General features: G+C 38.7%; 1 protein-coding gene across 2 annotated transcripts in view; it reads right to left on the bottom strand.

Moving 5' to 3' along the window:
* The window catches only part of pcdh15b (protocadherin-related 15b), a 459,821-nt gene that overhangs the window by 87,216 nt on the left and 350,395 nt on the right, over positions 1 to 22,210 (bottom strand). For both annotated transcript variants that reach the window (XM_049464765.1, XM_049464764.1), the window contains 2 exons: positions 21,578 to 21,718; positions 21,275 to 21,387 (listed from right to left, as the gene is read on the bottom strand). In XM_049464765.1, coding sequence (XP_049320722.1) covers positions 21,275 to 21,387; positions 21,578 to 21,718 — 254 coding nt within the window. The remainder of the gene's footprint in view (positions 1 to 21,274; positions 21,388 to 21,577; positions 21,719 to 22,210) is intronic.

Below are 22,210 nucleotides of genomic sequence, written 5' to 3'. Positions count from 1 at the left end.
AGACTACATCTGTTCTTTAGCTGTCTATCGTTAATGGGTTAGGCTGTATAAGCTTTGCTCTTACTCTGGCTAGTTTTGTTTTCCAGATTCCAGATTCATGTTTGATGATTTTTAGTTTACTACATAGTTTGCAAAGACAAATTGTCCGTTTTCTTCATGAACAGAATAATAGAAATACATAACAATGACCTGAAATAAACTCTTTTTACATTGACTTCCATTGAAAGTTTAGAAGGTTTTTTCTCTCTCCTGTAAAGTTGCTGTTTTGGAGATGTTTTGGAGATCTTCTTATTGGACATCAATGATATGGTAGAACATGGTAGTATATTATAGTATAGATGATATAAAGAAAAATATTTTTTTTCTTCCAGCTTCCCACTGTTAAGAACTTGTAAATAGCAGAGAGCTGTCTCATTGTGGCTCAAGCCAGCTCCGCACCAGTGAAGTGTGGGACCCCCACCGTATCAGCACTTACTGCGCAACAAAAACAAGACTCTGTGAACCGTGCAGACCCCTTTTCAAGCAAAAGAGCTCTTTTCTGCTTCTATAAAGGTTCTGCTCACAGATTAGGCGCTGACCTTTTCAAACTGTTTGTAATCGGTGCTGTTGGCAACCAGGTGGCATACTGCGCCTGTCCTTTCTGAACAAGAGGGAAAGGGCAAGCTTCCTCCTGGTTAACTGGCTGGTGGTAGAAGTGGACGGCGGGGGTCGCGAGGTGAACGCATTGTCCCACCGCCATTCAAAAACAGATTCCACTCAAGCAGAGAGTATTAATACAGAGTCGTGTAGTGACTTGTGTACGCGGAGTTCCACAAGGGAGAACACTAACTATGACTACTGCTTAACAAATAGAGGTTCCCTGTGATTTACTGCGGCTCAGAGGCCACTTTAACACCTTTCAGCTTCAGCCACACAGGGTTTCAAGGGTCAATCAATCAATCAATTAATCAAATGCTGTTCAGCAGTGACATGGCCCTGGGAGTACGGTAAGAGAACAGTGGTTTAGAAACCTGGTCTAGCGGAATCACATGTTAGTAAAAGGATTAAAAGTTATAAACCCTGTGCCACCCTTAGAATTTCCATCAAATATGTGGAAGTGCAAAGGGTAAAGGATAGTTATGATGAAGTTTAGGACAGTATATGGGTATAGGGTAGTTTACTGTATGGTAATAGTATAGATAGAATAGTATGTATAGAATAAGAAAGTACAGGGTTGTATAGCGAGGTGTAGGACAGTGTAGAGTGTAGTATAAGGAGTATAGGGCAATATAGGGTGATATAGGGTAGTGCACTGTAGGTGGTATAGGGCCCTATATGGTTCTATATAGAGCTGTATGCCAGTATAGTGTAGTATAGAACAGGGAGTACAGGGTAGTATATGGAGAATATGGCAATATGGGGAGTATAGATCAGTATAGGGCCCTCTAGGGTTCTATACAGAGCTGTAGGCCAGTATAGTGTAGTATAGTACAGTACAGGGAGTACAGGGTAGTATATGGAGAATATGGCAATATAGGGAGTATAGGTCAGTATAGGGTCCTCTAGGGTTCTATACAGAGCTGTAGGCCATTAACGTGTAGTACAGTACAGGAAGTACAGAGTAGTATATGGAGAATATGGCAATATAGGGATTATAGGTCAGTATAAGGCCCTCTATGGTTCTATACAGAGGTGTAGGTCAGTACAGTGTAGTACAGTACAGGAAGTACAGGGTAGTATATGGAGAACATGGCATTATAAGGAGTATAGGTCAGTATAGGGCCCTCTAGGGTTCTATACAAAGGTGTAGGCCAGCATAGTGTAGTATAGTACATGGAGTACATGGTAGTATATGGAGAATATGGCAATATAGGGAGTATAGGTCAGTATAGGGCCCTCTAGGGTCCTATACAGAGGTGTAGGCCATTATAGTGTAGTACAGTACAGGGATTACATGGTAGTATATAGAGAATATGGCAATATAAGGAGTATAGGTCAGTATAGGGTTGTATAGAGAGGTGTAGGACAGTATAGGTAGAATATTGTAATACAAAGAGTATACAGTAGTATAGGGTTGTATAGGGAGTATATAGTAGTAAAAGGTAATATATGGCAAAATACGATGGTACACATAATATAGGGAGTATATGGTGAATGGGTAGCACATGAATATAGGGAGTATAGGGTAGTATCAGGAGCATAAGGTGATATTTAGAGCAGAGGGTAATATAGGGGGTAAAGGAAGCATAAGGTAAGATGTAGTGCAGAGGAGTAATGAAAGTAGAGGGTTGTAGTGTAGGACAGGACATATCCAACTGTGTAGAGTATTAAAGGTAATATAGTATAGTAATGGGTCGTATACATAGTATAGGATAGTATAGAGTAGTATATGGTTATATATTATAGTAAGGGAGGTATACAGAGTATAGAATACTACACAGTAGTATATAAAGAATAGGTTATTATAGGATAGTATAGGGGGTATAGAATAGTATATGGAGTGTATGGTAGTGTTGGTATAGAACAGATTTACTATAAAGCAGAAGTAAGGTATAGGACAGTATAGGGTAGTAAAGGGTAGTATATTGCAATGTAGGGAGTATAGGGAGTCTGTGGAATATACACCCTAAAAAATGCTGGGTTATTTAAACTACCCAACTGCTATGTTACTGAGGTTGGGTCAAAAATATGGGTTATTTTTTCGTTTGTTGGGTAATTTTAAACAACCCAGCGCTGCTGGGTTTGCAGTGCGGACCTGAGAGAGAACATGCACGTCACGTCAAGTCACGCCCCGCCCCGCCCCGCCCTGGACACCGACCGCACCATTTCCCTCCCGCTGGAAGAGGCTCCTGTGGGAAGTAAATGGCTGAAAGAAATATGTAAGTAAAGTGCTTAATCTTGAGTTTTTGTATAAATATGTCGATTTTATGCTAGACACCAAGTGTTTAGATTCATTCTCCCTTACAAATTGAGGCTGAAAAACGTACTGTGAGCATTAGGTAAAAATAGCTAAAAATTAGCTTGTTAGCTAAATTGCTAGCTATGCAGTGTTTGATAATTAGGTAAACCTTTAGACAAAGTACCTTCAGCTGGACTAGTTTCGAGTTGCGATAAAGGAAAAAAAATGCTTTTGTGGAATTATGTTATTTTAGCTAAGGTAAGCCTCTTAATATCAAATTAGCATGTTAGCTGCGCTAGAGATTTAGCTAGCCAGCTAGATAACTAATTAGATTTTGATGACTAACGCTAGTTTTACATTTTACATATCTAGCTAACTAGCTTCATTAGGTGCTATTTCATCTTCCTTACTGCTAATTAGCTGGATATCTAGCTAACTAGCTTCATTAGGTGCTATTTCATCATCCTTACTGCTAATTAGCTGGATATCTAGCTAACTAGCTTCATTAGGTGCTATTTCATCGTCCTTACTGCTAATTAGCTGGATATCTAGCTAACTAGCTTCATTAGGTGCTATTTCATCGTCCTTACTGCTAATTAGCTGGATATCTAGCTAACTAGCTTTATTAGGTGCTATTTCATCGTCCTTACTGCTAATTAGCTGGATATCTAGCTAACTAGCTTTATTAGGTGCTATTTCATCTTCCTTACTGCTAATTAGCTGGATATCTAGCTAACTAGCTTCATTAGGTGCTATTTCATCTTCCTTACTGCTAATTAGCTGGATATCTAGCTAACTAGCTTCATTAGGCGCCATTTCATCGTCCTTACTGCTAATTAGCTGGATATCTAGCTAACTAGCTTCATTAGGTGCTATTTCATCTTCCTTACTGCTAATTAGCTGGACATCTAGCTAACTAGCTTCATTAGGTGCTATTTCATCGTCCTTACTGCTAATTAGCTGGACATCTAGCTAACTAGCTTCATTAGGTGCTATTTCATCATCCTTACTGCTAATTAACTAGATAGCTAGCTTCTGTCGTTGCCAATTTACCGCAAACTAGCTTTTATTAATGCATGGTCCTATATTGGGTTAAAAGTCTTAATGGAATTCCCTATGCAGCTAAAAGTGCATATTGTCATCTTAGTTTACTGAATTATTGTTGTTAGTCTGTTTTCTTCCCTAACATGTTGCTGCAGATGAGTTGAAACTGTGTTTTTGAAGTTGATAAACTCTGCTTGAGTGACTTGCATTAAAATTTACAGTATTTGAACTAATATTTAATATATAATATATGATGCATTTGCATTTAATTAATTTAGCAATTTGTTCCACTATCCTACTTTTTCATGCTGTGTGTATAAGCAGTGTTTTTAATAAACTACCTGTGCACTATCTTTCTCAGTGCCTTGTTTTAAATGTTAGAGCCCTTGGAATTCTAGCAATGAAGTGTGGAGCTACTTTGATATTGTAAATGATGTAAAAATGTAAAAAAAAAAAAAAAGTCCATATTACACTGGCTTTCTCCTTAAAGCTATATACAAATGCTGAAAAGTACCTTAAAAGGAAGGAACATAGATTTTAGTACTTAGTTGCTTTCTAATTTTTCTTGAATTATATTTTAAGTCTAGCTGGAAGAAAAGGCATCTTGTTGGGTTCCGCTTTAAAAAATAAAATGTTAGTTGATGTGGTTTTGTTAATACAATTTCTTTTTCTTCAGTTCTGTTAGATTTTTCCTGTTCCGTGGATTCATTTGTGAAGGAGAAATTACATGAGTGGAAACTGGACTCTCTGATTCCAAGGTCTGAGTGTAAGTTAACCTTCATATAAATAACTTGAAAGTATTTATGATGGTCATTTCATGAATGAATGAGTCTGCGGCAAAGTATTGGTTAAGGTCTGATCCAAAGTCTGAGCTTATTTTTCTTTTTTTAGAACAAAGAGTACCAAAGGTACAGTAGAAATGTCACAGTGAAATTTTAAGGGGAGTTTCACCAATTTTATTTTTGTCATTTACCCAGTGATTGAATATGAAATATTAAAATATGTATTCAAATAAAAGTTTAAAATATTTAAACTATATGACAGCAAACTTATTAATTTTTGCTTCAATCTTAATGTTGTTCATTATGTTTGAGTTAATTTCTGCTCTGGTACAAACTCAGGGGCATTGTTTTAACCAGAGTACATTGTCATTTAGAATGAAATTGGTGATCTCAACTTCAGTTCTGCAAAAGCATGTATTTGTTGTCTTTTTTTTTATTGCATGCACACTTCTTTTCAGATGAAGGAATGAATAAGGAGTTTTCTTTTACTGGACGATGCTTCCATTGTGGCGCTAGTTCCTGTGATTGGTCCCAGACTGAAACTGAGGTGACACCTCAGAAAACTGAATGAGTTAATTAGACAACAGTCTACTAATGGGGTATTTGGGGTAGAAAAGAGTGCTAACTGTAGGGGTACAGTCAGTGCTAGAGTGGCTAAAATCTCTCTATTCCCATAAGCCGGCTGGTCATATTTTGTCTTTACAGAAACACACCAGGGATACATGGCTGTAGGGGGAGATAGTGTGTGCATGTGAAAATAGCTTTGCCAAATTTCGCAATTTCTTCATCATGCACATATATTCCTGTTAATACTAACTTGTTTCTCCACAGCCAGATATCTGCCAAATTAGGTTATTTAAAAACTGATTCCATCAAATGATTTAAACTGAAGATAAGTTTTTTGATAGATTTTTAGTTTATTGTCCACATCTGCACTAATGTTTTAAAGATTGTACGGTCAAGAAAAGTTGCTGAGAAGCCATGAAAAAAGTATATTAACCTTGTATTATTCCTAATAAAATGTTTTTTCTTTTCAGATGCGCAAGGTAAAGAGGACAGATAAGCTTCCGTCCGAGCTACAAAGAGACAAAAAATCATTTATTGATCTGCAACCGGTAAGTTAATATACATTGCTGTGAAAAAGTATTGGCCACCTTACATATTTATTTTCATTTTGCCTTTTTGTCAGTTGCATTTTTTTAGACTAATTCACACGTTTTAACAATATAATCTGAGTAATTTTAAAACTATTTAAAAATAAATCATTTAATTTATTAAAGGAACCAAAATGGCCCTATGTGAAAGTATTGCTCTACACAAGACTTGTATTACATTAGCGTCCAGTCGTGTTGCAAAGATGGTCACATAGTGAACTGACTTGTCTATAAGGTTTTAGATGAAAGCGTTCTCTTCTGATGTAAAATGTATTGTAATACAAACACAGCTTATGCTCAGCATGTTTTATTTAAGAATGTTAGTACTAATTCAAAGCAATAAAAGTACTAATTCTGTTTAAATTCTCATCTTTACAACAGGTTGGGACCATTATGGGGAGTTCCTGTCCGAGGCACAAGTCACAAGACCATACCCATTTGTTTCGGCTCTAGGTACATGCCAACATACATACCACTGTATAGTATTTTAATGTGCAATGCAGGTTTCATGTGTTGAGATTTTTTGTTCTCTGCTGTTTGAGCACTGTAGGACTAATAAAGGATTATCTTTTTGTAGGTGATGATCGGCACTGCTCGCAATCCTTTGTGGTCATCAACAGGGAAAAGAAATGTTGTTGAGGAATGTTTATGAAATGGAAATGAAATGGTTGTTGTTGATGACTGTTGTTGTTAAGAAATTACTTTGAGAAATTATCATGACATGTAATTACATAGCGTTTGGGTTGAATGCTTAAACCAAAATGCATGGTCAAACGAATAACCCAATATGCTGGGTCAATTCTACCCAATGCTGTGTTTGTCCAATATTGACCCAGCGCTGGGTTGTGAAAACAACCAAATTTGGGTAAATTTCTACCCAGCATTTTTTAGAGTGTAGGCTAGTATAGGAAGCATAGTGAGTATGAGGAGCTAGAGGACACTATAGAGTAATATAGGGTAGTAGAGAGAGTATAGTTTAGGGTAGTTATTATACAATATATATATATATTGTGGCGTGAGGAGGCGGGGGAATCGTGGGTCCGCCCCACGCCGGAGCGCACAGCCCAATTTGTCCCAGCTGGCTCGCATCCGGACTGATTAAGCAGCCGGCTGGGACAGGTATAAAACTCAGCCTCAGCTCACTGAAAGAAAACTCTTACACTGGGGAGCTGAGGGCTGAGGCTGCACGGACTCGAATTTAGCATTTAAAAGTAAACTAAGTAACTCTACAGACTCTAGAGCCCCACTGGGCGGTAGCTATGTTTATTTGAGTTATTTTGGGTGTGGTGGAGGGGATCATTTACAAATAAAGGTATGATTTGAGTTCATTTACTCCCTGTGTCTGTGTTCTCTGTGTGCTTCCTCCTTCCGGGTCACAGTTGTCACGCCCCCCTACCCCAGGGGCCTACCACAATATATATATATATAGCTCATTTTCTCTGTGTAACTTTACTGATTTCCCACCATAAAACTTTTCTACATAATACGTTTTAATACTCTTAAGAAAATTATGGGTGTTTTTTATGCTGTGCTTCTTCCATTCAGGTCCTTTTTATCTGCATTTTCAAAACCTACTCAAATTGGACTTTTCTGTGAAAATGTACACAATTATTACATCATATTTCCTAAGATACATTTATAATCATGAACAGTCCAGGAAGCTTTGTTTTAAAAGAGTTTAAGAGAACACACGTCCTTCCACACAAACATGCCTCACCCTCCTCTTCTTTTAGAAATGCCCTCAAACTCACAAAACCCCTTTCATCACCAGCTACTCCACAGATTACAGAGATAGTTATTATTATTATTATTGTAGTAGATGAAAAGCACCATGAATAACACAAGTGGCGAAAGCAGACATTACACTTGAAAGCTCTAGTAGATACGAGCGTCCGTTGTTCCTGCGGTGGAGAGGAGTTTGCCTCATTTACATATACAGCGCTCTTCTGAGTGTTTACCAATCATATAAGCGAGTGTCCCACAACAAGATAAGAGCGTTTGAAGGATAAATGATTTAAAGGCTTCTGCATGTGTAATGAGAGGATAAGAAAGAAGGCGCAGATGAGCATTTCTGTTCGACTGAGCCGTTCTTGGATTAAAGCAAAAAGGAGCCATCAAGACGGTTCATCTGCAATACGGACGGAACTTGCAGGGGTTTTATATCATCAAAGCAATTGAACACAAACGGATACATCACTCCAACCAATTATAAACAACAAGTGATAATGCAATGATGTCATTTAGGGTCATATGCAGACATTAAAAGATTATACGACAGAACTAGAGCTGTTTTCTGAATTACAAATAAAATCAAGCAATCGTTTGAAAAAGAAAAGAGCAAGATCATGATTTTCTCTGCCAGTTCAATCAGGAATATGAGTAAACAGAGGCGTTCAAAGTGTGGGAGTTTTAGACAAACAGAGCAGGGACTGAACAGTTTTACTCCAAATTGATCGAGTCAATAATAATTTTAATGCTTGGATGAGTCATCTTGATTGTCTCCGGTGAAGGCGGCGGTGTGAAACCTGATGTGGCCTTGAGAGTTATGAAGTAACCCAAGGTGCTGACTCCACTCACTGAAGCAAGACTTATTCAATCAGTTAACTCACTGCTGAACATGATATTAAACTGAAAATGTGATGGATTTTCTACACATGCTGAACACTGTAAACATGACCTCTCTATTGCACTAATGACGCTCAGCAGATACCTTATGTATATATACAGTAAGGTGGACCTCCTCATTATGAAGGATGATGGATGGATGTATAGATGGAAGATTGACAGCCAGCAAGGTGTTGCGCATTCTTTACAACATTATGTTCAACTTTAATTGATCATAGATTGGCCAGTCAGAATAGAATCACAACCACCTTGTTACTATACTCACTGTCCATCTTATCAGCTTCACTGAGCATACAACTGTAGAATCATTTTGTAGTTCTATAATTACAGACTGTAGTCCTGTATCAGTTTAATAAAGGATGATTGCAGGTTCTTTATCAAAGTATATCCACTAAAAGTTGTCCGGAAGGAGAAAAAGTGGTAGCATAAAGTACACACACGGACAAAATAGTTGGTACCCCTCAGTTAATAAAAGAAAAACTCACAATAGTCACAGAAATAACTTAAATCTGGCAAAAGTAATTTGAAATAAAATCAATAGAAAATCTGACCATGGTCCAAAAAGAGAATTCGATTGGAAAAATAATTATTTAAAAAAGTAAACTCATTAAACAGGCCTGGACAAAAATGATGGTACCCCAGAAAATAATCAAAGGGACCAAAGGGGCATGTTAAATCAAGGTGTGTCCACTAATTAGCAGCACAAGTGTCTACAATGTTTTAATCAGTCAGTGGTTCTATATACAGGACTACAGGTAGTCACTGTGCTGTTTGATGACATGGTGTGGTTAAGGAAAGAGCTAAGGAAAGAGTCGTCTCAGGAGATCAGAGAGAAAATTATAGACGAGCATGTTAAAGATAAAGGTTATAAGACCATCTCCAAGCAGCTTGATGTTCCTGTGACTATAGTTACACATTATTCTGGGACTGTAGCTAACCTCCCTGAATGCAGCCACAGGAGGAAAACTGATGACAAATCAAAGAGACAGATAATACGAAACTTTGGAATTTGGAAACAAAAGAGCCCAGAAAAAACTTAAAGCTTAAGAAACATCATTGTCAGATCGCACCATCCATTATTGTTTGAGCCAAATTAGACTTAATGGTAGACAACCAAGGAGGACACCACTGTTGAAAACAAAAACATCAAAAGGCCAGACTGGAATTTGCCAAACTACATGCTGACCAGCCACAAAGCTTCAGGGTAGAGCTGGGCGATTAATCGATTTTATTGATCAATTTGAATTTAAAAAGTTAAGGACGATGTGTTATTATGAAAATAGTTACTATTAATAGTTACTAGAAAAGTTACTAGATGTTCTCATTGTTTACAATTGTTTTTTTGCTTGTTTCTGGTTGCACTTTAACCACAAAGGGGACATTTAAGTGAAAACAAAATAAATAAAAACTATTTTTTAACCATTTCTTTATCATCTTTAGTTTGATTTTTAGTAGGGGGAAAACATTGATTTAAATCGACCATAATGCCCAGCTCTACTTCTGGGAGAATGTTTGATGGACAGATGAGACACAAAATAGAACTTTTTTGTCAAGCCACATCAGCTCTATGTTTACAAAAATGAAGCATGTAAAGAAAAGAACTCTCACAGTAGAAGTCTCTACTGTGAAACATGGTGGAGGCTCTGTTATGTTGTGGAGCTGCTTTGCTGCAGGGCACAGGGTGTCTTGAATCTGTGCAGGGTACAGTAAAACCTCAAGAGTATCAAGGGGAAAAAAATAAGAATTTTATTCAGGCGCATAACTTTTTTTAACTCTGGAATCCGAGCAAAGTTTAATAAATGAGGCCCCAGCCACCTACACTGCAACAACTGTCAGGTCTGGTGCTGAAAGTGCTCCTGTCTCTCCCACATTTGGCACTGCAGATGATCTTCAGTCTCCCAACTACATTTCCCAGAACAAACCACACCTGATCATCTTCCACCACCCGGAAGCCCTGAATATTGATTACCAACACTATAAAACCCCCTTCACTTAAACTCTGTGCCGAGTAATTGATTGGTTAGCCCTCATTACAAAGCGTATTCCTATATTTCCTACTTTTGATCTTCTGGTTTTGACTCTCTGGACTGTTATACCTCAATTCTGATTATTGAACTCTGGGTAATACCTGGACTGTTATTACCGTTTCTGATTTTGGATTACCTCTGTTTCTTGCCTCCCCGTGTATGAATTCTGGACTGTCCCTCACTCTGGTTTGTGCTATTCCTCTCTGGTTGTTGTTTGCTTCCGTTGACCTTATTTTTCAGTCTGACTACCCCGTCATTGGATTTATTTCTATTCTGTTTAATACATTTTCTTTGTACTGCATCTGTGCTTGTCTGAGTCTGAATCTGATCATTACAACAACAAAATCTTCACATGTGGAAGATCTAACTCCAAGACAATAAATCTTAGATTTTCTTTGATAAGAATTTTTGTCTTACTAAGCATCATAAAAGAGTACAATTATATTATATTTTATTTTAGGAATAGTGATCTTAATCAGGCTTAGTGTTTTGTTTTGTTTTTTACCACAGGGCAAGATATTCAGATTTGTGTGTCCAAAAGTAAGCCAAAAAAATCTCTTGTTTATTTATTTTTTTTTTAATTAAGTCTTACTTCACTTATTTTGGGACTTTACGATTGCTTATATTAAAAAAACTCTTAATAAAAAAAATTGCTTACCGAATTGGCTTGATTTTTTATTTTTTTTTTTTGCTTAATTTCGATTTTTTTTTTGCTTAATATAATCATATGGTTAAATATGTATTAATATTTAGTCTAGTTTTTTGGCAATTGATTCTTTGCGATGTATGCAACAGCCTGCAGAATAAAAGAACACCTGCTTCACCACTGAACACAAATACTCCATCACTTCATCATGACACTGGGATCAAGCCAGGCTAGACTTATCTAGAAAGGCCTAAACTGCAGCTCACACCTTCCAATTCCATTCATTAGCATGGCCTCTGCCAGCATGTTGGGCTGATAGCAGCATGCAGTGGGGTTTACACATGCTAATAAGTGGAGCTATGCTAATGCTGTGTGTGTGTTTTCCTGACCCTCCGCTGATAGAGGCTGAATACTAATCCTACAGGTGCAGATCAGCAGAGTCAGGGCATCCCTCACCGGAGATCCTTCGTTACAGTACCTTAGCCAGCCTCGCGTTAGGAGGGACGTGAACGGCGCGTGAACCTGCAGCGTGAGCGCTACACATTCAGCTAATTGGCGTCTGAGCGGCCTGAACGCGGCGGCCCCTGACAGATGACATTTCAGCGGCGCCCTGCTTCACTTCACCTGGAAGTGAGACACAGCAGAACAAGCCGGCGGCATTATAAACACTCCAAATGAGGGGCGCTAAACGCCCTCTGCCAGACCCCGGCCGTGACCACACTTCCCCGGGGCCCTAAGCAAGATTCTGGTCAGGGGCCCTCCTACTCCTGAACTCCCTATAAATATGCAAATAAGCAGCTGACAAAGAGTAATTCTAGCTGTAGCACTTAAGGTGGAACAGAAGAAAAAGGAGACAGCTTGCATCTTGTGCCACCTTAAATGGTGCAGCAATTTAGTGTAGGGACCTTTAACTGGGGTGAAACGAAACATCAAATAGGCCTGTGTTAGTGTGACTGTGTGAATTTGGCAGTAGTTTTTAAGGTGGAAGTAGCATGATTGTATGAATTTAGCAGTAGCTTTTAAGGTGGAAAAAATAGCATGATTGTGTGAATTTAGCAGTAGCTTTTAAGGTGGAACTAGCATAATTGTATGAAGTTTGCTGTAGCTTTTAAGGTGGAATAAATAGCGTGATTGTGTGAATTTAGCAGTAGCTTTTAAGGTGGAACTAGCGTGATTGTGCGAATTTTGTCGTAGCTTTTAAGGTGGAAAAACTAGTGTGATTGTGTAAATTTAGTGGCAGCATTTAAGGTGGAACTAGCATGATTGTGTGAACTTAGCAGTAGTTTTAAAGGTGGAAGAAGTGTGATTGTGTGATTTTAGTGGCAGCATTTAAGGTGAAACTAGTGTAATTGTGTGAATTTAGCGGCAGGATTTAAGGTGGAACTAGTGTAATTGTGTGAATTTATCAATAGTTTTTAATGTGGAAGAAGTGTGATTGTGTGATTTTAGTGGCAGCATTTAAGGTGGAAATAGTGTGATTGTGTCACACTATTTAGCGACAGGGTTTAAGGTGGAACTAGTATGATTGTGTGAATTTAGACACTGCATTTAAGGTGGAACTAGTATACGTAATTGTGTGACATTAGCGGCAGAATTTAAGGTGGAAGAACTAGTGTGATTGTGTAAATTTAATGGCAGCACCATTTAAGGTGGTGGAACTAGTGTGATTGTATCATTTTAGGGCAAGCATTTAAGGTGGAACTAGTGTAATTGTGTGACTTTAGCAGCACCATTTAATGTGGTTGAACTAGTGTGATAATGTAAATTTAGTGGCAGCATTTAAGGTAGAAATAGTGTGATAATGTAAATTTATCAGTAGTTTTTAAGGTGGAAGAAATGTGATTGTGTGATTTTAATGGCAGCATTTAAGGTGAAAATAGTGTGATTGTGGGAATTTAGCGAGAGTAGGGGGTAGCATTTTAAGTGGAACTAATGTGACTGAATTTAACGGTAGCATTTAAGGTGGAACTAGTGTGATTGTGTGACTTTAGGGCAGCATTTGAGGTGGAAGAACTGGTGTGAAAGTGTGAATTTAGTGCCAGCATTTAAGAAGAACCTAGCATGATTGTGTAAATTTAGCAGTGTTTTTTAACATGGAACTAGTGTGACTGAATTTAGCGGCAGCATTTAAGGTGGAAGTAGTGTGACTGTGGGAGTTAAGCGGCAGCGTTTAAGGTGGGAGAACCAGTGTGGTTGTGTGAATATAGGAGTAGCATTTAAGGTGGAACTAGTGTGACTGTGTAAATTAAATGGCAGCATTTATGGTGGAAGAACTAGTTTGACTGTGTAAACTTAGCATGATTGTATGAATTTTGCAGTACCTTTTAATGTGAAACAAATAGTGTATTTGTGTGATTATTGTGGAACTAGTGTAATTGTGTGAAATTAGCAGTATTTTTTAAGGTAAAAGAAGTGTGATTGTGTGATTTTAGCAGCAGCATTTAAGGTGGAAGAACTAGTGTGACTGTGGGAATTTAGCTACAGCATTTAAGGTGGAAGAACTGGTGTGACTGTGGGTGTTTAGCTGCAGCATTTAAGGTGGAAGAACTAGTGTGATTGTGTGAATTAAGGAGTAGCATTTAAGGTGGAACTTGTATGACTGTGTGAATTAAATGGCTGCATTGGTGGTGGAAGGACTAGTTTGATTGTGTACATTTAGTAGCAGCATTTAAGGTGGAACTAGTATTAATGCGTTAATATAGCAACAGCTTTTAAGGTGGAACTAGCGTGAACTACTTCTCTTTTTAGGACTAGGGGGAATAGTTAAGAACTTTAAAATTGAAGTTCTAGACAGCATAAAGTTATTTTCTGTTCCAGAGTTCGGTTCACGTATCAATCCAACAAGAAGGAAGATCAAATGTTTACCTGACTGCTGTTTCTGCAGTTAACTCTTTTGAAGTACTTTGTCTACTTTTTGTGTCCTGAACAATAGTTTCACTTCATGATATGATTTATATCGGACACTAACTCTCACTAACCTGAAGTGAGGGGGAGATGAGGGGTCCCGCATTAATTTGGGGGGCTGTATACAGCCTGCATAATGAGCGTATAGCGCGGCCCGGCTGGCATGGGGGCTACAGATCTCAAACTGTGGGCCAAGCTTCTCTAAAACGCAGTGTTGTATTAAAATGATATAAAAGAGCCTTACATCCAGATTCTTTTTCATTACCTATACAATAATATCTTCACTTACACTTCCTGTCAAAAGTTTTAAACACCACTATTGTTTAGTAGTCCAGTAGCAGTGCTGTATGACACAGTGTAATACTACCCTCCTGTTTGAAAAGCAACAATGTACAAAACCATTACAGTGATTCCAGTTTTTTTTTTTTTCCACACTTTTTTTTAGCACGTACACCATCCCTCTCCACTGTTCCACCACAGCAGAGTAATCTCTTTATATAATTATTCTCTGTTTCACAATCTCATTACCTCCTTACACACAAAAAAGGCCCAGGACATGCAACAGACACAAGCCCTGCCCAGATAAGAGTCATCAAATCACGCAATTAAAGAGAAAAAAGCCCTTTGTTGCAGAATCAAGACAATCTCCTGCGAGCACCAGTTCAGAGTTTAACACTCGTATTCATTACATTCCTCCTCAGGAGATAAAGTTTATCTCATGTATATTCATGCTGCAGGAATGGAAGGATTGAGGGAGGCGTACGTATGCAAACGAACACAGTGGTAAGCAGAAAAAATGAGACGGTGATTGCTGTGATCGTCAAAATGACAAACTCGGAAGTTGTAAGGTGCTCAGCGCATGATTTAGTGAAAGTCGCTGGGGCTTCATTATGTTGTTTTTATGGGATAAGCAGTAGTGGAAAATGCTCAGACTGCAGGTTTTTGGAGAGCTAATGTAACAGTGGGAAGCCTGCAAAATCCTTCACACAGTCTTATTTGTATTCAAAACTTACATTTTCTTATCCATTATCCAGCAGCTATGGTCTTTCATTATGGAAATTATTGCACTTGACTATCAAATTCATGGAGTTTGGTCCTCAACTCTTCAGTTAGGATTGGTCTAATAGGATGCGTCTAATAGACAATTACTTTGATGAGTATTCTGATTATTACCTTTTGTTGGATTTTGTTGTATCTGTGTGTGACTTGAATGGTTTGGGTGATACTACTAGACATGTGGACTCGAGTCCTAGTGATGTAATTAACCAATAATACTGTACACTCGAAGTTCGTGCTATGAAGTATAATATTGGTGTAAAACTGCTATGATGCAGTCACATTTGGTTTGTATTTTGTTTGTAAGCGCTGCATCTTTGCTAGGTTACCTGTATGTGGAGAGCTTCGGTTACAGTGTGTTATCAGCTAATAATGTCACTCATAAATCGCCTCTCAGCCAATCACATTGCAGGATCAGAACTAACTGTGGTGTAGTAGCCTATCACAAATTTCATGACTTGACTCGACAAATCTAAAAACACTTTCGGCTCAATTTTTACTGTACCTTCTTTGACTTTAGACTTGCACTTTAAGGGTTAAAAAGACTGAGGCACCTGTTGTAAAAAGTGTTAAATAAGTTAAATACATTTTATTTGCTTTGGCGTTACATTTGGTGTCTTGACAAGAACTAGACGTTAAATAGCAAAGAAGCTTACAAATATATCTATACTGGTGGGTGTGATGGTCTGGAAATGGTTTGGCGTTTTCAGATAAATTTTTGGTGTATTGCTATCTTTGCAACAGTAGACACAGGTTCGCCACGGACTGATTTGAACCATTATTGACCATGAGAAAATGTTGTATTTCATTTATAAATTAAAGGAGCAGAGTCTGGAGGAAGAGTGGAGAGACACACATTTCAAGCTGCTTGAGATCTAGTGTGAAGTTTCCACCAATCAGTGATGGTTTGGAGAGACATTGTGTTTTATTATCAAGTCCAAAGTCAGTGCAGTTTCCCACAAAATCTTTTACAACTTTTATGGAGATGTTGATTTCATTTTCCAGCAGGAATTGGCACACTGCCCACACTCATTTTTTTAAGGGTTTTTATTGGCTGTAAGCCATAATCATTAACAATAAAAGAAATAAACACTCAAAATAGATCACTCTGTGTGTAATACATTAATATAATATATATATATATATATATATATATATATATATATATATATATATATGAGTTTCCGTTTTGAAAAGTGTTCGGTTGTTTTCCTCACAAAGCACAGGTTTCGTTGTCACAGTGGCATAAAGGAGCCGCAAATAAGCTTAAGATAAAACAGAACATGAATTATCAGGAGATTTAAAGATATAAAATCATCTTAATAACTGAAGCTTTTTTCCCACCAAAACAAACACTGTCACAGCATTGCCACATAATTTGCAGTGCTATTCCTGTCTCCTCCCACCCTACATCTGCTCCCGAGAGTTTAAATAGTGTTACTGTGCTGGTAAATAATCTTTTATCCACCTCAAATGTACTTCCCAAAGGCGGAGGAAAATAGCTCCACCGTCCGTCGCCAAGCTGCTCAGGCGTGAATCGAGCTGAATATCACTTCTGATATCTACTCCTATTTCTTGCTGATTTTAAGAGGCAGTACATTGTGTCTTTGTGCTGTTAGAACATGGTGTCTTAGGATGAACAAATGTAATATAGAGTAAGGACCTTATCTTACACTCTGTGCAGGGCGCATTGCAATGCTCATTGCCAGTGTTGTGCGTGAACGAGTTCAAAAGAACGCGTTCATTGAACACGCTCATTTTTTCGTGTATTTTTTAATAAAGAACTTGAACGTGAATTAGTTCACAGTATGTATCATGAACGGCAAACATCACTGTAAATGAACGTTGGCTAGAGAGCGCGGAGGGCGAGGGCGAGAGAGAGAGAGAGAGAGAGAGAGAGAGAGAGAGAGAGAGAGACCGACAACGAGAGCGCGGAGCATGAGAGAGAGAGAGATACAGAGAGATACAGAGAGAGAGAGAGAGAGAGAGAGACCGACAACGAGAGTGCGGAGTGTGAGAGAGAGATACAAAGAGATACAGAGAGAGAGAGAGAGAGAGAGAGAGAGAGAGAGAGAGAGAGACCAACAACGAGAGTGCGGAGCATGAGAGAGAGAGATACAGAGAGATACAGAGAGAGAGAGAGAGAGAGAGAGACCGACAACGAGAGTGCGGAGCGTGAGAGAGAGAGAGAGATACAGCGAGATACAGAGAGAAAGAGAGAGAGAGAGAGAGAGAGACCGACAACGAGAGTGCGGAGCGTGAGAGAGAGAGAGATACAGAGAGATACAGAGAGAGAGAGAGAGAGAGACCGACAACGAGAGTGCGGAGCATGAGAGAGAGAGATACAGAGAGATACAGAGAGAGAGAGAGAGAGAGAGAGAGAGAGAGACAACGAGAGTGCGGAGCGTGAGAGAGAGAGAGATACAGAGAGATACAGAGAGAGAGAGAGAGAGAGACCGACAACGAGAGTGCGGAGCGTGAGAGAGAGAGAGATACAGAGAGATACAGAGAGAGAGAGAGAGAGAGACCGACGACGAGAGTGCGGAGCGTGAGAGAGAGAGAGATACAGAGAGATACAGAGAGAGAGAGAGAGAGAGAGAGACCGACAACAAGAGTGCGGAGCGTGAGAGAGAGAGAGATACAGAGAGATACAGAGAGAGAGAGAGAGAGAGAGACTGACGACGAGAGTGCGGAGCATGAGAGAGAGAGAGATACAGAGAGATACAGAGAGAGAGAGAGAGAGAGAGAGACTGACGACGAGAGTGCGGAGCATGAGAGAGAGAGAGATACAGAGAGATACAGAGAGAGAGAGAGAGAGAGAGAGACACCGACGACGAGAGTGAGAGAAAGCGTTGCAATAAAAAAAAATGGCTAGAGGAAGTGATGCACTTCTCCTTATGAACATTTTCATCACCTGGTATGAAACCCACAATTGCAGTGTCATGAGCAAATGTCTACAATGAGCAGTTTCAAAGAACGGATAGTGATTTCTAGCCTGTAGTGTAAAGTATTTATTTGAATATCTCACCAAAAAAGTAAAATGAACTGAACTTTGAACTAGTTCAGAATTCAAATTGTGAACTTTGAATGTGAACTGTTCACTTTGAGCATGTATGAACTGAACTTGAACTAGTTCAGAAAAGCTGTGAACTGGCACAACACTGCTCATTGCTATCTTATACCCCACCAACAGTCTATTTTCACGCCTTCCACCTGTGTCCTTTAAATAGCAACGGTGTTTGTGAATATATCCACACCATTGGGTGTGGTGGTCTGGAATTGAGGTGTGTTTAAGTAAATTTTTGGTATATTACTATCTTGGCAACGGAAAACACAGGTGCACCATTGACTAAATACAACCTAGAGAGACGTCAACAGTCAGATGTTCATTGCTATCTTGGTTGTCTTGAATTGGCAACACAGATGCATCCCCAATCTGCGTATACCTCAAACGTGAACACTGTTCCGATAAAATATCAAAGACACACAGACATTTATTTGCAGATAATGAAAAATGGCTGAAATAACAAAAAAGATGCAGAGCTTTCAGACTCTGCATCTATATATATATATATATATATATATATAATGCAAAGAAAGTTTTAAGAGATCAATATTTAGTGGAATAACTCTGGTTTTTAATCACATTTTTCATGCATCTTGGCATGTTCTCCTCCACCAGTCTTACACACTGCTTTTGGATAACTTTATGGCTTTACTCCTGGTGCAAATATTCAAGCAGTTCAGTTTGTTTTGATGGCTTGTGATCATCCATCTTCCTCTTGATTATATTCCAGAGGTTTTCAATTTGGTGAAATCAAAGAAAATCATCATTTTTAAGTGGTCTCTTATTTTTTCCAAAGCTGTAGAAGTTGTGATTCGATATCTTGTGACTGAGGCTGAGCACTCACGGCATGTTAATGGCAAGGCAACGTGAATTATGGTAGTTGATAGAGGTGGTAGTAGAGTTGATAGAGTCTGATAGAGTGGATGACAAATTGTATGATACAGTACATTTTCACAGTTATGAGTCACGTACAGTGGTGTAAAAAAAATATATTATTTTTCTCTTGGAACTCTCAAATGGAGAACATTTTTACCCAGTCTCTTGCTTATTATTGAATCATTAACACTGACCTTAACTGAGGCAAATGAGACCTGCAGTTCTTTAAATGTTGTTCTGGGTTCTTTTGTGGCCTCCTGGATGAGTTGCCCATGCCCCTTTTGGAATAATTTTAGTCGGCTGGTCACTCCTGGGAAGTTTCACTAATGTTCCATGTTTTCTCCATTTGTGAATAACAGTTCTTACTGTGGTTCTCTGGAGTCCCAAAGCTTTAGACATGACTTTGTAACCTTTTCCAGACTGATAGATGATCAATGACTTTGTTTTCTCATTTGTTACTAAATTTCTTCAGATCAGGGCATAATGTGTTGCTTTTTAAGATTGTTTATCTGCTTCATGTTGTCAGACAGGTTCAATTCAAGTGATTTCTTGATGTTACAGGTCTGGCAGTAATCAGGCCTGGTTGTTTTTATTGAAATTAAACTAATAATGAACTAATTAATCAGTTAAAAAATGGGGGGGGGGGGATTTTAAAAAAGCCTAGATTGGTTTGGATGGTTTTGTTTCCCTTTAAAGTGGCAGTCCGTATTATTTTGTTTCTAAACTGAAAGCAAAAGCATTTCTGAGTGGAGAATGGATAAAATATTGTATTTAATGGTACCAGTGTGCTGAAACCCCCATCCCTGCTAAGCCTAATATATTCATTCTAAAAACTGTGGGTGTCAAGTTGCTTTTCGCAGGAGTTCTTCTGGCCACCTCATGTCACATCTTTACATACTTCATCACACGTACAGCCTCTAAAAAAGGGATCTGGCTCAGTTTTACTGAACGCGAGCGGCTGGTGGAGCAATGGAGACTTCAGAAGGGCAAACTCAGAGCTCAGTAGCTCATTCACTCATAGCAAAAACAAAGCATGTAGTTGAAGTGAAGATTCTGACTGAGCGTGATTACTCTCTCTGACTGAACATAACCTGGAATCGGATTCATCCGCTCTGAAGATCAAACTATTCTTTACTCTCATGTGCACATAGAGTAACTTCAAAACTAAAGGAGATATACAGTACTATGCAATACTGCCTCTATAAGATAAGATAAGATAAGATAAGAAGATAAGATAAGATAAGATAAGATAAGATAGCCCTTTAATGATCCCAAAGGAAATTGCAGTGTCACAGTGCTGTACATACGACACACATAATTAAACATACATTAAGAACAAAAAAAAAAAAAACACTCCAAGCAGCAAAAAAAATATATATATATATCCATATATATCCATCCAAATATATCATTTTTTTCTGAATCACCCAAAGGGTTTGGTGTCAGGAACAGTATGCTTGTATGAGCTGTTTGGATGACTCCCCTATTGAAACATCACAATGTGGAAACCTACATAGAACCTCCCTCGCACCACCCATCATCTCCCACCACAGCCCCACCCAATCGATCAGTTAAAGAAATCACATTTTAATCATTTTGGTTGAGAACCTGCGGCAATACACAGCAAGATTAGCCAGCAGACTTCGTCTAAGTGAGGGATCTGTAACTACTGTCTGTAGCAAGTCAGCAGATAAGTTTTGTGCTTTTTGTGTTTCTATCACAGTTAAGCATGAGCTAGCTTGTTTGTGTTTTGACATTTAGCACAAGCTCACGCTAAACACTCAGCATAAACATGGCATGGCCAGCAAAAGCATATTTGCATAAAAGTGACAGAGCTCTTAAACAGCTTGTTAATCTAATCAGCTCTAAACTGGTAAGAATAGAGTTGATTAGATCTCTGTATGTGTAATGAGTAATTTTGTGGAAAGAACTTCATGAACTTGTTTTATATAATAATGCTTTCAGACAAAGTGTGCAGAATCTAGGCTTGGACATATATGGATTAACAACCCTCAACTTTTGGACTGAGCAACTTTTTCAGTGCACATTTCGCTGCCGTGGCCTTTTTCCAACACCGCAGCTGAATCGCTCTTTCCAGTGAGTCTGGCAATGAGATATAATTATCCGCTGAGCAGAACTGCGACATTATTATGAGCCATCGCTCTGTTCCTGTCTCCTATTGATGTTCTAAAAGTTCTCAGAACAGTGGCCTTACCTGTACTCCTCCTGTGTGAAGACCGGGATGACAGAGGGCTGCAAGACGGTAATTTCCACCAGAGTCTTATTGAACTTCACCGGCTCCCCACTGTCATAAGCAATAACGGCCAGCTACACAAGGACAAGAGAAAATCAATTTAAGACACAACCAGAGGGGTCAAGAAAAAGTAATACGGGGGAACGCGACAATATTTTTAGGCCGGCAGGAACAGGATACAGCCATGCAAACAACAGGAACTGTTTGGAAAAAGCTTCAGCTCTCATGTCCTGATGACCATCCGGGATTGAAATATGTACTCACATTGAATTTGGTGTTGGGCTCCTCATTGAGGTTGACCCTGGTGAGGATGCTGCCCGTGTCCTTATCCACGTCAAAAATGCTGGCACTGTAGAAGAACTGCTCCAGGTCCACTTGGTAGTGCACTCGGCTGGCTGGCGTGCCCTGTGGAGAAAAAAAAAAAAAACATCATTGAGCTCAATATTTTGTCTGGAAAACCAAAGTAAATCTTCTTAATCGTCCGTTTACTATAGGTGTGAATCAAGGCTCAATACTGGGGCCTACACTGCTTTCTTCAGACTGTATATTAATCCCTTTCCCCTTGCTGTTGACGCTTCCAGTCTTTCTATATAATATTTATTTACAATTTTAACTCTAAATCTATGGTTTCAACTTTTTCTAGAACATACTTTAAAAATAGTTTTAAACATTTAAATAACTTTAAATAACAGTGGATCAACACCAGCAGATAACATGTCTCTCCAAACCATCACTGATTGGCGGAAATTTCACACTAGATCTCAAGCAGTTTGGACTGTGTGTCTCTCCACTCTTCCTCCAGACTCTGATCCCTTGATTTACAAATGAAATGTGAAATTTACTGATGATCAGTGATGGTTTGAAGAGCCACTGCGTTTTATTATCAAGTCTAAAGTC

This window comes from Astyanax mexicanus, chromosome 15 (assembly GCF_023375975.1).
Source record: "Astyanax mexicanus isolate ESR-SI-001 chromosome 15, AstMex3_surface, whole genome shotgun sequence".
Lineage (NCBI taxonomy): Eukaryota > Metazoa > Chordata > Actinopteri > Characiformes > Acestrorhamphidae > Astyanax > Astyanax mexicanus.
The sequence above is the reverse complement of the archived record's forward strand: the minus strand, read 5'-3'. Positions and strand labels throughout refer to the sequence as shown.